Source organism: Solanum lycopersicum, chromosome 12 (assembly GCF_036512215.1).
Source record: "Solanum lycopersicum chromosome 12, SLM_r2.1".
NCBI lineage: Eukaryota > Viridiplantae > Streptophyta > Magnoliopsida > Solanales > Solanaceae > Solanum > Solanum lycopersicum.
In genome coordinates this window covers 68759511-68774269 of record NC_090811.1, presented here as the reverse complement: position 1 = coordinate 68774269, position 14759 = coordinate 68759511, and the positions used below count along the sequence as shown (strand labels likewise).

At 32.7% G+C, this 14759-nt stretch overlaps 3 protein-coding genes across 3 annotated transcripts; 1 reads left to right on the top strand and 2 right to left on the bottom strand.

Annotated features, from left to right (window-relative positions):
• Positions 1-829: 829 nt before the first annotated feature.
• Positions 830-5500, top strand: LOC112940062 (two-component response regulator ARR2-like). Its single transcript, XM_069292870.1, has 6 exons — positions 830-1206; positions 2397-2549; positions 2637-3002; positions 3533-3609; positions 3905-4768; positions 5152-5500. Exons 1-6 carry the CDS (start codon positions 1083-1085, stop codon positions 5233-5235), a joined length of 1668 nt encoding a protein of 555 aa, XP_069148971.1. The 5' UTR covers positions 830-1082; the 3' UTR covers positions 5236-5500.
• Positions 5501-6010: 510 nt separating this feature from the next.
• On the bottom strand, positions 6011-8328 carry LOC101265416 (GATA transcription factor 16-like). Its single transcript, XM_004252870.5, has 3 exons — positions 7404-8328; positions 7181-7315; positions 6011-6546 (listed from the first exon to the last, which is right to left on the bottom strand). The coding sequence occupies exons 1-3, from the start codon at positions 7422-7424 to the stop codon at positions 6196-6198; spliced, it is 507 nt and encodes a 168-aa protein (XP_004252918.1). The 5' UTR covers positions 7425-8328; the 3' UTR covers positions 6011-6195.
• A 2770-nt stretch (positions 8329-11098) lies between these two features.
• Positions 11099-14594, bottom strand: LOC101265715 (acetate--CoA ligase CCL3). Its single transcript, XM_004252871.5, has 3 exons — positions 13994-14594; positions 12448-13038; positions 11099-12256 (listed from the first exon to the last, which is right to left on the bottom strand). The coding sequence occupies exons 1-3, from the start codon at positions 14207-14209 to the stop codon at positions 11360-11362; spliced, it is 1704 nt and encodes a 567-aa protein (XP_004252919.1). The 5' UTR covers positions 14210-14594; the 3' UTR covers positions 11099-11359.
• Positions 14595-14759: the final 165 nt, after the last annotated feature.

Sequence of the window (14759 nt, the reverse complement as noted above, 5' to 3'; positions counted from 1 at the left end):
TAGTTTTAACTATTTTGAATTATCAATTACTTCACAAACGTACAAATTTATCTCAAAAATATTGAAGATTCAATACACATATTTTCAGATAAACTTAAACAGTCATACCTCTAAAAAAAATAAAAAATATCACATAAATTGAGATGTAGAGAATAACTTGTACTACTAAAAAAATACAATTATTATATAGTAAAAATATATATATATCGAAAAGGTATTAAAATAAAATAAAACTAGACATTAAGGTACTATTTGATATATGGAATAAGGTGGAATTAGTAGAATTAAATTCATACCATATTTGATTGACGAACTATTAAATATTACCTTAAAACTTAACATATTGTAAATTAATCAATGAATAGGAAGGCATAATACATAAATATACTCTGTAATATAGCCTCAGTTTTACATTTATGTCCACCAATTTTGAATGTACATAAATAGATATTTAAATTTGTATAAAATTAAATAAATAAATATACACACGAGTCCTACCTGTCACAATGTACATAGCACACAAATCTCCATGTAGGATGTTATATAGAACGTTTGTGTTGATTTATTTAATTTTATACTAATTTAAATATCTATTTATGTACACTCAAAATTAAAGGGTGTTAAATATGAAATTAAATTGAATTAAAAAATATATTTATATATTTTGTCATTAGAATATATTTTATTAATCCGAAAAAAGTGAGTTCTACTAACAGTAAACCTCTTAGAACTTTTCAACTAATTTTAAAATCCGTAAAAGTTTATTTAAAAATATTATAATAAAACCCTAAATAACATCTAACTCCTAAAATAGAAGAAACTAAAAAAATAAGTTGTATAAACAATGATATAATTAATACACATTACATAAATCACAGATATCGGGTACAAACCCTAATGATGTAATACTTTGATTCGGAGAAAAAAACTATATTTTTCCGCGCGCGAATTCAAATTTAGTCGAACACGAACAATATTTAAATTTAATCCATGCACCAAAAGAAAGTTATTTTTTTGCTCATCATGTATTATATATTTCTATTTGTTTCTTGATAATTAATAATTGAAGAAGAAAGAATCTGATGTCTACTTCCGGTGCATGTATGAACTCCGGCGAGTTTCCGACGTTCCGGTTGCTAGTGGTGGATGATGATACGTTTTATTTAAATAACTTGGAACAAACACTTAAGAAGTGTCAATATGAAGGTATTCAATATTCGCTCAATTATTTTAATGCAATACTTTTATTAAGTTCAATTTTAATATTTTTTTTTTTTTTGAATTTTGAGGGTTTTTGGGAGAAATATGTCAGTTTAGACAGAGTTAAGATTTGAAATTTATGAGTTTTGACGTTAGAACGTTTACTATTTTAAGTGTTAATTACTTCGTCTTAATTTAGTATGTGTATATATTTAATGGAGTTATTTAACAGAAATACGTTGTTTGAACAAAAGTTATAAGGTCAGAGCTAGGGCTTCTAGCTCCCGCACCTAGTATAAGCAATTGAAGAGCAAGAAATGTCAAACTAGTAAATTGTAGGATGTATTGTACAATGATAATGTATTCAGTGTAATCACATAGTGGAGTTTGGTGAAGGTAGAGTGTACGTAGACCTTACTCTTACCTTTGGAGGTAAACATGTTGTTTCTAGTAACACTCGACTCAATGGAAAACATATCAAGTAGGATTCGTTGTACAGTAATAACATATGTACTGTAATCACACAAGTGAAGTCTGGTAAGGTAGAGTGTGCGTAGACCTTACTCTTGCCTTGGGAGGTAGAGAGGTTGTTTATGGTAACACTCGATTCAAGTGGAGTCTGGTAAGGTAGAGTGTACGTAGATCTTATTTTTACCTTGAGAGGTAGAGAGATTGTGTTTGGTAACACTCGACTCAAGGAAAAGCATATCAAGTAGGATTTATTTGAAATTAACCAATTTTAGGCTAGTTGTAGATCGTGCAACCTAATGCACTTTTTCATGGTTCGAGACCGATAATATGAGGAAGCTCACTAGAAAGAAGTTTTACCATAAAAAAAAGTATCCATTTTGTTCTATTTTATGTGGTGCTGTTACTATTGTGAGAGTTAAAAGAGTTTCTTCTTTTGATCAATTTGGTTTTCGTATATGTTTCAAACTTATAATATTTTTTATATAGTATCTAAATATGTAAATTTTGTTTCAGAAACTTGAAGTTCTATCTCTGAATCTGATATTAAGTAGACTTGGTCCTCTTATTCTGAACCTCGCGAGTCGTGACATAAAATGGAACGGAGTAGAAGTTCTTTAGGTGATTTCGAAAATGGATATGCAGAGATTGATCCTGAACTGAACTTTTGTTTTACATACTTCTTTTCTTGTCCTCACAATTGGTTTCAATGTAATGGTTTCTTCTAGTCACCACGTGTAATCGAGCAGAGGATGCATTGTCATTGCTGCGCGATAACAAAAACAACTTTCACTTGGTTATTATAGATGTCCATATGCCAGACATGGATGGTTTTGAACTTCTTAAGCATATTGTTCTGGAGATGAACCTGCCTGTTGTAAGTGAGTATCCTGCTTCATGTAATACAAACTAACGTTCGTTCCTAAGTTTAGAAATGCTTATTTTTTGTACTATTTGTGTTTGGATAGTGATGTCTGCAGATGATAGTCGAAGTGTAGCTATGAAATGTGTGATTGACGGTGCACATTATTGTCTTATCAAACCGGTGAGCATGGAGTCACTACAGAACATTTGGCAACACATTGTTCGACAAAATAAGGACGAGTGGAAGTGCAAGATTTTGGATCAATCAGGAGATGTGGAACAACCGAAAGAAGTTGAGTATTCGTGTGTAACTAATGAAGTGAGGTTGAAAAGCTCAAAGAAGAAAAGGGCAGAGGGATATGAAATGGAAGAAAGGAGTGATACAACCACATTGAAGAAGGCACGTACGACTTGGTCAGCAGAACTTCATAGAAAGTTTTTAGAAGCTGTCGACTTTTATGGAATCAACAGTATGAACCACTTCACCTTTCTTTTGGATATTTTTACAAAAACTTGACTTTATTCACGTAACTGATCTATGTATGTTTTTCCGCTTGTCTGGTTATCTTGCATCAGAAGTTCCATAATAATCATACACTATACCCCTGATGTGTAGTCTTGTTTTCATGTTTTCTGTTCCGTTTTGCATTTACATGATCTCGTGCTCAGAATTGGTTTCCAGATTTGTTTAGTTAGTTTCTATAGCGAGAATGATAGAATGAGCTCTTACCAGCTGAGTTATCGTTATAACCAAGTTTCCGTCTTGTCTTATGTCTTCTCTCTTCTTCCTGATTTTGTTGGTAATGTGTTTGGATTAGAGACCTCATTTGAGTAGTGTGATTCCTCATCAACGCAGAGCTTGTCCGTACCTGAATCCCATGCTTCTGTCTCTTTGTTTGTTACGATACTAGAAATGATGGATCTGTCAAAAACATGTCTACTATACAATTTATTATCTTCTCTGTATTCCTTATTGTCTTAACTCTATCTACACATACAGAGGTAGTTCCCAAGAAAATTCTGGAACGGATGAATGTTGCGGGGCTAAAAAGAGAACAAGTTGCTAGCCATCTCCAGGTATATTTTCCCCATTTCAAGAATGTAGTACGCCTATATATCATGTTTACGAAACCTTTTTTTGGTGAACGATTTCATGTATCTTGCAACATGTAGTCAGTCGAGATGTCCCTGACATCTTCACTAGTTAGTAGGTCGAAACAATGGTGAAAATAACTAGAATATAACACAATGAAACCAAATGATCCATATAGGTGACACTGGTTAGTTGCTTGATCGATTGATTGAGCACTTGTTAGAGGCGTAGTCGATTGATTGCTTGAAATACTCATGTAGTGGCAACCATTTTCTGCAGAAACACAGACTGATTCAACGGAAGAATCAGAGTGAACAGAATAATGCTTGCATGGGAGATTCGGAAGCAACCATTGGGACAATGTCTAATCGTTTTCAACCTCTTGCTCCTATTAGTCAATTTCCCGCTCAAAATCTTGCCATATGGGGTAGGCCTGCAACGAATTCTCCGATGTTTGTTCCATTAGCAGACCAGAGAAACCATTTTAGCTTTGAAAATTCCATGTTGCGATATCAAGGTCAGCAACAGATGAACAATCGAAATGAGCAAACTAACTTGCTTTATGGAATCCCAACAGCTGTGGAACAAAATCCGTCCTACTTTGGTATGAATATGCCAGTAGGACGGATTTCTCAACCACAGTTACAAGCTCATAATATGCTAAGAGAATCCAACAAGTTCCTATCTCAGAATGGTCTCGTTCACAATCCACGAGATAGTATGTACAATCAGTTTCCTCGAGCATCATCTTCAGCAATAGACTGCTCTTTGAATCAAAACATATCGTTTGCAGGAAGCACCTTTCCTATGAGTGGTAATTCAGCAACATCAACAACCAAGGAAGATGTTAACTCTGATGATATTTTCAACGAGCTGTATCAGGAAAATGTTGGATCAACCCTGGATACGTCTTATCATTCTAGTATACACCACGGAATCTGGTCAATGGAGCAGAGTGGACAGAATGTAAATAGTAATACTCTCATCGCAGAAGCAGTTCTCTGTAGCGGGCAAGAAATTGGACATGTTAATCCTGTACCTCGTCCATATGTTAACGCTGAAAGATATCCCAGTTCAAGCTATCAGAGTGCCACTTTTCCTGAGCCATCTGATCAGGACCTCATGAGCGCCATGCTCGAGCAGGTTGGTCTTAATTTGCTATCTTTACATCGCTTCATTACTAGTTCCTATGTTATCTCGAAGTTATAGACAACTTCTTGTACTCTTATTTTTCCATTGTATCTGCTTTGATACGTTTTTCCTTGAATCGAGAGTCTATCAGAAACAACTTGATTACCTTCCAAGGCAAAGCTAAGGTTTGCATATGCTCTACCTTCCTCAGGGGATTACACTGAGTATGTTATTGTTATTTTGGTACTCTTATCTATTTGGTACTATTATAAGACTTGTCTAAGATGATGTTTAGTGGTGCAATATGGTCAATGAGGATTCATATAATTGTCCCCGACTTGCTTGAGCTTATAACTCTCATGTTTTACTAATTCGGATTAACTTTTTTGTACCAGCAACAACAAGAAAGTGATGAACCGGTTGCATACGCTCAGTTTTGTGATGACAATGAGGATGCATTAGGAAATTTTCCAACGTAAGATGTGAACAGAACTCCGTTTTTCGTTCACTGAAGCTAATTTTCAGCTGTGAAGCTGGTAATTAGCTTCAGTGAACCAATGAAACTCCCTTTTTCATTCAGTGAAGCTAATTTTTAGACGTTGGATTTTGGTTTTGAGCAAATATTTGCACTCTAAACTAGATTAGTTTTGATTTTTTTTTCTCATTTCTGGATTGATTTTAGTGTTCAGAATTGAATTTAGAATTTCCTCAGTTTATTATTGAGCTTCGTGAGTTCAATTGAAATCATTACTTTTATATCTCAAAAGAAAATAATAATATATTTTCATAGTTACGGATTGTTACAACACATAATAACATTTGATATTTAAATATGGTTAGTGAAAACGATAATCTCGTTTTCTCTTTTTCTAAACAATAATAAGAAAATTATATTCACAAAATAATCAATCATGAAAAAGAATATGCTTCTACTGTTGCTTGCTTAACCACGTGATGAATACATCCAACAAAAATGAGACAAATTTTACTATATGATTCACATGTATTGGTCTGTTGTCTGATAATATAATATTAATAATAATACATAGTAAAATATATCTAAAATTTATTATTTTTTTCACAAAGCTTAATATCTTAATTATTAAATGTTCAATTCCTTGTCCCAACACATTGATCAAATGACTTGTGTACACTACTAATTCCGAGAAAGATAGTTCAATATACAAAGCATTCGACTCACATACAAACTATCTAATACAAATATTAATAATTGCTTCCACAACTCAAGACACGTTATAAACTTAACTTAAAATAAATTCAATTGAGATTAAACTTGCAACACAATCATCAAGTCTACATTCTTATGAGCTCTCAAAATGATTTTGCTCTTTTTCTTATCATTCTAGATTCTACTCTTACACCTATCCCCCCCTCTTACTCTACCAACCCAAAAAAAGGTACAACATTATCTTCCTCTGCTAAGCATAAACAGAACCACATGAAAGAGCCATCAACAAGAATGCTGCTTGTTCTTCTTCACCTAACTTCCTTCTGTGTGTAGAGTTTGATCTTGGTCTTTGCAAACCAACTTCTCGATCAAAATGCAGCAATCGTTTCTTATATGGAATGCATTCGTTCTTCACTATTACATTACTCATACTTTCTCCACTGCTGCTTGTACTGCTACTGCTATTGCTACTCTGGTTCTGTTGATGATGATTAACAACGCTCTTAGACGAAGATTTCTTTGATTTCTTGTCGTCTTTGTTCAATCCCAAAAGAGCTCTTCTCTTCTTCCTGCTCCTTATTCCACATGCATTACACAATGACTGCATTCGCCATCATGATCAAATTATTAGATTCAAGTTCTTCCGTAAAATCATAGACAGCCTATGATAAAACACGTCATAACTCACAAGTAAAAAGATCAACCTAACACATTTACAAGCCGAGTTGAGACTATAGACCAAGTGGATCAACACTAGCCACTAGATACTATATCCAAACCACCACCATCAAACTCGTGGCTTCTTCATAGGTTCAATTATGTATATTTTAAATCTTAGTTAAGCCACTAAGACCAAACCCTATTGCTCAAACTCTTCAAAAAGACACTAAGTACATGTTCGATCATCCAAGAGCAATGCATTTTTAGGTGTCAGTGAGGTAACATTTCGGAGAGTCTAAGCAACGTATCCAAAACAACAAGCACAAAACAACTATCCACAATAAGTAATTTTGATTGACCATGCCACAATTATCTTGACACAATTCCACAATAAGTAATCCTTCTATATATACAACTTTCAACTAAATATCGACAATAATCATTGTTTAACTATTCATATAACAATTATACAAGTCAAAACAACATTTCAAGCTCAATCAAACACTATCATATAAGATGAAACAAACCAAACTAGGCGATCGAAATTGATCAGGTAAATAGACCAAATTACTGACCTTAGGTCCAGCAGGTCCACCTCTCCACAGAGGAGTTTTTGTAGTTCCACAATCAACACAAGTTTTTTGGTTAGTCTCTGATGTAACCCTTTCTGGGGTTTGATTTTGCCCAATCATCTCACCAGTTTCTTGAACCTAAAAATACCATAGAGAACAAATTCATATCAAACACTAATCAACAAATAAAAGGGATAAATTACAATCAAATGGAAAAATAGCTCACTTTGTCACTTGTATCCACCATTGCATTCACCACTTCTCAACAATCACAGCTCAAATCTACTAAACCCAAATGATAGAACGGAAAAAACAGCTGAATGAAGAACGCTTATCCCCAAATTAGCAGGAAAAAAACGAAAATCGAAGAAAACAACACCTTGATTAACCACTGTTCAACGATCACAACTCACAACCAAGTGTTTTTTACTAGAAACTAGGCACAACCCAGATGATAAAGTGAAAAAAAACAGCTGAATAAAGAACGTTTATCCCCAAATCAGCAGAAAAAACAGAGGAACTCCTTCTACATCAGCTAAAACTCAAGCAAAATGAAGAAAAAAACACCTTGATCAACCAATCTACTCAACGATCACAACTCACAAACAAGATTTTTACACCAAAAACCAAGCACGACCAAGATGACAAAACAGCAAAAACCAGTAAAATAAACACTTTTTATCCCCAAATTAACAGAAAAAACCCAGAGAAACTCCTTCTACACCAGCTAAAACGCAAGTAAAATGAAGAAAAAAACACCTTGATCAACCACTGCTCAATGATCACAACTCACAAACAAGTTTTTTTGCACCAAAAACTGAGCACGACCCAGATGACAAAACAGCAAAAACTAGCGGAATAAACACTTTTTACCCCCAAATTAGCAGAAAAAAATCATAAAAACTACCTCCACCTCAACAAACAAGCTCAACTTCAATACTCAAAATGAACAATAATACTCAATAAACTGAAGTTCAGCTTCATAAAAACTGAAACTAAGAGGATATAGATTAACCGACATGAAAAAAAAACAGAGGCTGCGAGAATGATATAGAAGATAATGATGAACGGACAAAAATGAAAAAGAGTCTGTAGCCGAAAAAAATATAAAATTTGAGGGGTTTATAAGGAAACTGAGTACGGAAAAACCCTAGAAGATCGGCAGAGGAAAAGACTAAAATACCCTTTTATGAAAATTTTGATTTAATACTCACTCTTACCCGCCAAAAAAGATAATTGAGTTTTAATTGGAAACGGCGCCATTTAAATTTTGATATTTGCCGCTCAACTCCAAACTAGGATTTTTCCCACCAGTTCGGTATTCGTTTTGGAGTCGAATAAATTTAATTCGTATAAAATAAATATATTCGTATTTAAAATGTTTGATTAAGAATTACTATAAAATAGCTATGTTTAAAGATCAATATAAATCAGTGAAAATCAAATTACGAGATTAAGCAGGAATGTATTGCCCCAAACATTAAAAGTATGATATTTGATATCTATTTATAGTTTACGAGATTAAATTTTATAAATTTAAATGTCCATCTCATTCTATAATATTTATCAAAATGATTGAAACTCATTTTTAAATTCAATAACTCGATTATAAAAAAAAAAACTAAGCAGCTAGTCTTTCAATATTAATTAGAAAGATCTCATATTCAATTTAAAAAAAAGCTTGGGGGTAGGTAGAAATAAAATCAAATTAAAAAGTGTAGTTAGTTTCCAAAATTTATGCAAACATGTAGTCAACACACCTAATTTGTTATGTTTGTCTATTAGTACTAGTGCTATTACAAGCACCTTAAATTGAGAATATTCTAGCCAACTCTTAATGGACCTTTTTGTAAGGTTGGTGTCCTCCAAATTAATATAAAGTAATATTATTTAATTTATTTCATACCTTTTAAAACATCAATAAGATCTTGGCCTAATTTTATTGTTCTAGTTTTACAACTTGTATGACTATCTGATTAAGTCATTAACGTCTCTTAAACTATAATCGAAATCTCAAAGATATATCTTAACTAATATAAGATTTAATTATGATTGAACTCTTTTTTTGGTAATTTCTTACACTTTTTAATTTACGTGACATCCGAACATCTCTCACGCGTCTTAACTATGTGATAAGTCAAAAAGGTGTTCGAAATTTGGAAAAATTATAATAATAATTATAAATCGTTAGTTTAGTTAAATTATGTTTCTGAACTTTCGATTATATTCTAAAAAATACTTATGCCTTATTCTAATGATCATGAATAAGTTATAATAGCACGTAATCGTGCTTTAAAATTTAGTCATAGATATTCACTTAAATCAAAGTAAAAAACTTATTATCATGCATTTTGAATAAATTAACACGCACACTTTATGTTTCAAATATTGCATAATTAGATAAATTAAACGTAATTAGATGTAAACGTAAATACAAATTTATAACTTTTGTGGTATCTATCTAAAAAAATATTTTTTTTTAAAAAAAAAAGGAAAAGTAAAAAAAAAAGTGTCTACTTAAAAGTAAAAAGGAAAGGTGTATACAAAAAATGTCAACTATGTGGTACTTGAAATAAACAGGTTAGGAAAGAACAAAATAAACTAAATAATTAATGGAAAATAACTTTTTTATGATTTGTTAGACTTACCCATTTATCATAATTTTATAATCATAATTTTATACGCAATAACATATTTAGTATATTCTCATATGTACGATTTGAAAAAATAAAATATATATAAATTTTATCTACATCTTTTAATATATTAAAATATATAAAAATTACTTTTGATATACACGTATATTCTAAGTAAATATAATGCAACGTTTTAATTAAATTTATTATAAATATGAGTTTGTCTCAACTTATTTGGGACAGAAACATTTATATACACACATTATTAATAAAGGTGTGGCACTCATAAATGAGAATCCAAAGATGATAAAGGCCCCCAAAATTGCTATGTATAATTATGAGAAGGAAAAACAACTCACTTTTTGATTCTATTTTTGCCAAGGGCAAAGAAAAGAGAGACCAAATTTTGTGGTGGGACAATAGAGGTTATGAGATATAAAGGTCGGAATTTTTTCATTTTTAATTATATATTTCGATCAAGTTGTAAATATATAATATTTACGATATTAAATTAACAAAGCCCTTTGTGGGTAAGAGACAATATGGTATGTGTGAGACAAATTTTGATATGAAAATTTTATGTCTCTAATTAAGGGGTAGAATTAGTCCAAGTATCTAATTCATTAACCACATAATTAACAGATAAGCTTTATCCTAATTGCCTCAACTTCATTTGTTAGAAATCCAAATGAAGGATACATAACAATAGGATTATCCAATCCTGCAAATACATGTCCTTAATCATATATCTCGAGTTTATATTAAGGAAAAAAAAACACTTACTTATTTAACATGCTTACAATATGAATTTAAATTTACTAAATATATATAGGTTATTTTTAGTTTAAGTCGCTAAATAAATGAGGTTGATTCTTTCATTAAAAAAAAAGCTAAGAACTAAATGATAAATCACAAATATTTGAAAACCGTGATGAGACTTTATATTATTTTGACAGTAACAAATTTAATTCATTTTTTTTAGTTCGATTGGTTTAATGCAAAGAAAAAGAGACATCATTTTCAATTAAGGAGTATAAATCCGAGGCGATTCAGATTGAATATGAAAATTTTCGTTTGGAATTTTAATTCCTGCTAATAGACATCATTTTTTCCCTTTGTGTCTAATCGTAAACTAAGTCTTCAGATTGAATATGAAAATTTTCGTTTGAGATTTTAATTCCGACTAGTAGACATCATTTTTTTCCTTGTGTGTCTTATCGTTAACTAAGTCATGGTACTAATTTAAAGATTCTTAGGTCTTACAAGATAATAACCGATTCAATGATTAAGAACAAAAATTCAAAGTTTATTCATATAAACAAAGATAAAAGATGAAACATGTAGAATTGTATTATTTTCTTGATAAAGTGAAGTATATAATTGTACTAATAATGAGAAAACATATATACTTCGACATTATTTATGGACCATTATAAATCTGTTGCTCAGACTCTTCAAAAATGTCAAGCAATGCGTGTTGAATTTTAGAAAATCCGATACGAATGCGCCGTTGAAAGTGAAAGAGTCCGTTCAACTTAGATTATAATTATAATCTACTCTTCTTCATTGGTCCCATTTCCTTTGCCTTTGCCCTCAACAAATGCTTTTGTATTTTCCCAGTAGCAGTCTTTGGCAATGGTCCAAAAACAACTGATTTTGGAACCCAAAACTTAGGCATTTTCGATCGACTGAAGTTGATGATATCGTCAGCCAACTTTCGTTGATCTGTATCCTTCAAATCAGGCTTCAAGGTCACGAATGCACACGGTGACTCACCCCATTGCTCGTCGGGCCTTGCAACTACAGAGACCTCGAGTATTGCAGGATGTAAGTACAGGAAGTTTTCGACTTCTACACTACTTATGTTCTCACCTCCAGAAATGATGATGTCCTTTGATCTGTCTTTGATTTCTATGTATCCGTCTGGATGTTTAACAGCAAGATCACCCGAATGATACCAGCCTCCAGCAAAAGCTTCCTCGTTAGCTTTCGGATTCTTCAAGTAACCTTTCATTACAATATTACCTCTAAAGACGATCTCCCCTATTGTTTTTCCATCTGCTGGGACAGGTTTCATGTCGTTTGTACTGACAACGTCTAAATGCTCTAGACCAACGTACCTGACACCTTGGCGTGCTTGTAGACGTGCTTGGATGTCTGGAGGAAGTAAATCCCACTCGGGCTTCCACGTGCATAGAGTGGATGGACCATAGGTTTCAGAAAGGCCATAAGTGTGTAAGACACGGAAACCACGTCGTGACATTGCAGCAAGTACAGATGGAGGAGGAGAAGCACCAGCTGTGCTTACGTGCACAAGACGAGGCAGAGGAAGGATAGTCTCCTCTTTTGGGGCGTTAACTATGGTGTTGAGTACCACCGGTGCAGCAGAAAAATGAGTCACACCAAGATGAGCTATGGCTGAGTAAACAGCCTTAGCGGTTACCTACGTGCAAGATAATCGAAGTTAAAAACAATACAATTGAAGTCGGATTTCATAATAGTACCCAATGTTATTGCCCCTGTCCATTCTACATGTCAGAGTTACGCTATATGGTGAAAGATAAAACAACTACACGTGTATTCGTTTATGTTACTCTAGTTACAATCGGACAGAAAAAAGAAACAAGGAATTACCTGTCTAAGACATATGTTAGTCCCACAAACCATAGCAAGTGTCCAGACGAAGCACCAACCATTACAATGAAACAATGGTAGAGTCCATAGATACACAGCTCCCTCTGGCATACTCCAAACCACCGCATTACTCATAGCCATAATATAAGCGCCACGATGGTGCAACACCACTCCTTTAGGACTAGCTGTTGTGCCGGAAGTATATCCCAGAGCAATGGTTTGCCATTCATCCTCTGGTGCCTTCCACGTAAAGTCTGGATCACCAGTTTCTAAGAATTTCTCATATTCAATTGCGCCTTTCTCAAGAGCATATTGAACCGGCGTTGGATCACAGTTCTTATCAGCAATCACAATCAACAGCGGAGCATTAAAGTTTCCTTTACTGTTATTTTCCCATACTCTCAACGCTTCCTCAGCCAACGGAAAAAACTCTTGATCCACCATGACAATAGAAGCTGAGCAATGTCCCAAAAGAAAAGCAATTGTTTCCGCATTTAGACGAACATTCACAGCATTTATAACAGCTCCAGCCATTGGAATTCCGAAATGAGCTTCATACATAGCCGGGACATTTGGGGCAATAACCGCAACCTACCAACGAAGCAAGTTAGTAGAGCATAAACATATATAGGGGCGGCTCAACATAATTGGAAGCATAAAGTTAAATTTTAATTAGAGGCCTAAATGTTTTTATTTTAGATTTATTATTCTAATTTTTTGGATGCAAATTATTAGTGGAATATGGGAATAGAATCTACGTAGATGTTGCATCTACCTCGTGAAAATAGAAATATTATTTCCGAGAGCCCTTGTATCAAGTACAACAAAAGAACTTACTAGATCATCCATGGGAATACAAACAACATTACATTTCACTAAATGAACAAGAAATATTGATGTCCATAACAAACTAATTGGAAGTTTCTGCATTTTCTCTATGTTCATTTAATATGTTAAAAACAAACTGCAAAAAAGATAAAATAATAAAAGGTGGTGTATACAATAATAATAATAATAAATAATAATAGTATCCTCTAGATCCAAAAACATGAAATGTAAAATTTTAATTTCTTGTTCATTCTGTTAAGGTCATTTGAAACTATTAATTTATTTATTTATTTTGGTTTCACACTCGATCTTTCATGTTCGATATCTATATAAAATTCGATTAAATTCAGATTCGCACAAATGAGACGTAAGTGACACTAATAAAAGTAGGCTTCATACCTAAATATTCGAATCTAAGAACTGACCGACTTATCATTCCATCACATACCTTGTTGGTGCGCTAATCAAAACTATAATAAGACCAAAACACACATACAACAAAAAAAAATAGCAAAAAATACAATAAACCGATCTGGTAGTAAAAAAATTTAAATGTTTTTTCATATTTTAGAGAAGTGTAGTTATTGATGATCATCAAAATTCATGATTATGAGATAGGAGTAACGATTATGTGAATAAAAAAGTGTAAATAAACATACATACATCTATTGATTCGATATAAATACTCGATAAAACATAAAAGTAACAGAAAATTTACCGTGCTTCCAAAGGTGACGGAGTTTTTAGTTAGAGCAGAGGCTAATAGACGGCAACGCCGGTAAGTCTGGTGCCATGTGTACTCAACGGAGCCGTGAATTAACGATTTCCGATTAGGAAATACGGTCGCCGCCCTCTCTAAAAACGATAACGGAGTTAACGCCGTGTAGTTCGCCTTGTTCCTGGGAAGATCATCAATATCTCTCTCCGGAGCCATTTCTCTCTCTATAAAACACACTCTCTCTCTCTCTAAAAAAACAGAGACTCTACACAAATCCAGGGAAATCAACACTATTTATATTTATATAGAGAATATATCTTATAATTATAGAAGGTTTGTTTCTCTTATCTTTTTATCTTAAATATGCAGGAGTAATATATATATATATATATATATTTTAGTTTGTAGCGGCGGAGGTAGGGTTTTTAATAAGAAGATAAGAGGTTTGATTTTTACGGTATATAAATAAAAAATAATTTTAATCATATATAAATAAAATAATCTTTTCTGTTCAGACTGTACCCGTAATAAAAGGTAGGCGTCGCTCTGATTTGCACAAATGATATCTCATAGACAACCTGAACTAAACTGTGATTTTATTACTCCAAACTCATTTGTTTTATAATTTTATACATTTTCTTGGTCTACATGATGTATTCCATGACTCATGTAATTAAGACATATGTAAAATGTCTAAATATCACGCAAATAAAAAAAATGTACAAAATTATAAAAAAATATATCTATAGGTCTTAGAACATAAATA

What these genes read in the sequence shown, in the direction of transcription:
- LOC101265715 (XM_004252871.5), bottom strand. Translation starts at nt 14,209, where the DNA reads ATGGCTCCGGAGAGAGATATTGATGATCTTCCCAGGAACAAGGCGAAC. An exon ending in CCGTCACCTTTGGAAGCACG is followed by an intron (nt 13,039 to 13,993) that starts GTAAATTTTCTG and finishes CTTCGTTGGTAG; the next exon opens with GTTGCGGTTATTGCCCCAAA. An exon ending in CTAACATATGTCTTAGACAG is followed by an intron (nt 12,257 to 12,447) that starts GTAATTCCTTGT and finishes TCTTGCACGTAG; the next exon opens with GTAACCGCTAAGGCTGTTTA.
- LOC101265416 (XM_004252870.5), bottom strand. Translation starts at nt 7,424, where the DNA reads ATGGTGGATACAAGTGACAAA. An exon ending in TGGTGGATACAAGTGACAAA is followed by an intron (nt 7,316 to 7,403) that starts GTGAGCTATTTT and finishes TGGTATTTTTAG; the next exon opens with GTTCAAGAAACTGGTGAGAT. An exon ending in GTGGACCTGCTGGACCTAAG is followed by an intron (nt 6,547 to 7,180) that starts GTCAGTAATTTG and finishes TGGCGAATGCAG; the next exon opens with TCATTGTGTAATGCATGTGG.
- LOC112940062 (XM_069292870.1), top strand. Translation starts at nt 1,083, where the DNA reads ATGTCTACTTCCGGTGCATGTATGAACTCCGGCGAGTTTCCGACGTTC. An exon ending in TAAGAAGTGTCAATATGAAG is followed by an intron (nt 1,207 to 2,396) that starts GTATTCAATATT and finishes GGTTTCTTCTAG; the next exon opens with TCACCACGTGTAATCGAGCA. An exon ending in AAGTTGCTAGCCATCTCCAG is followed by an intron (nt 3,610 to 3,904) that starts GTATATTTTCCC and finishes CATTTTCTGCAG; the next exon opens with AAACACAGACTGATTCAACG.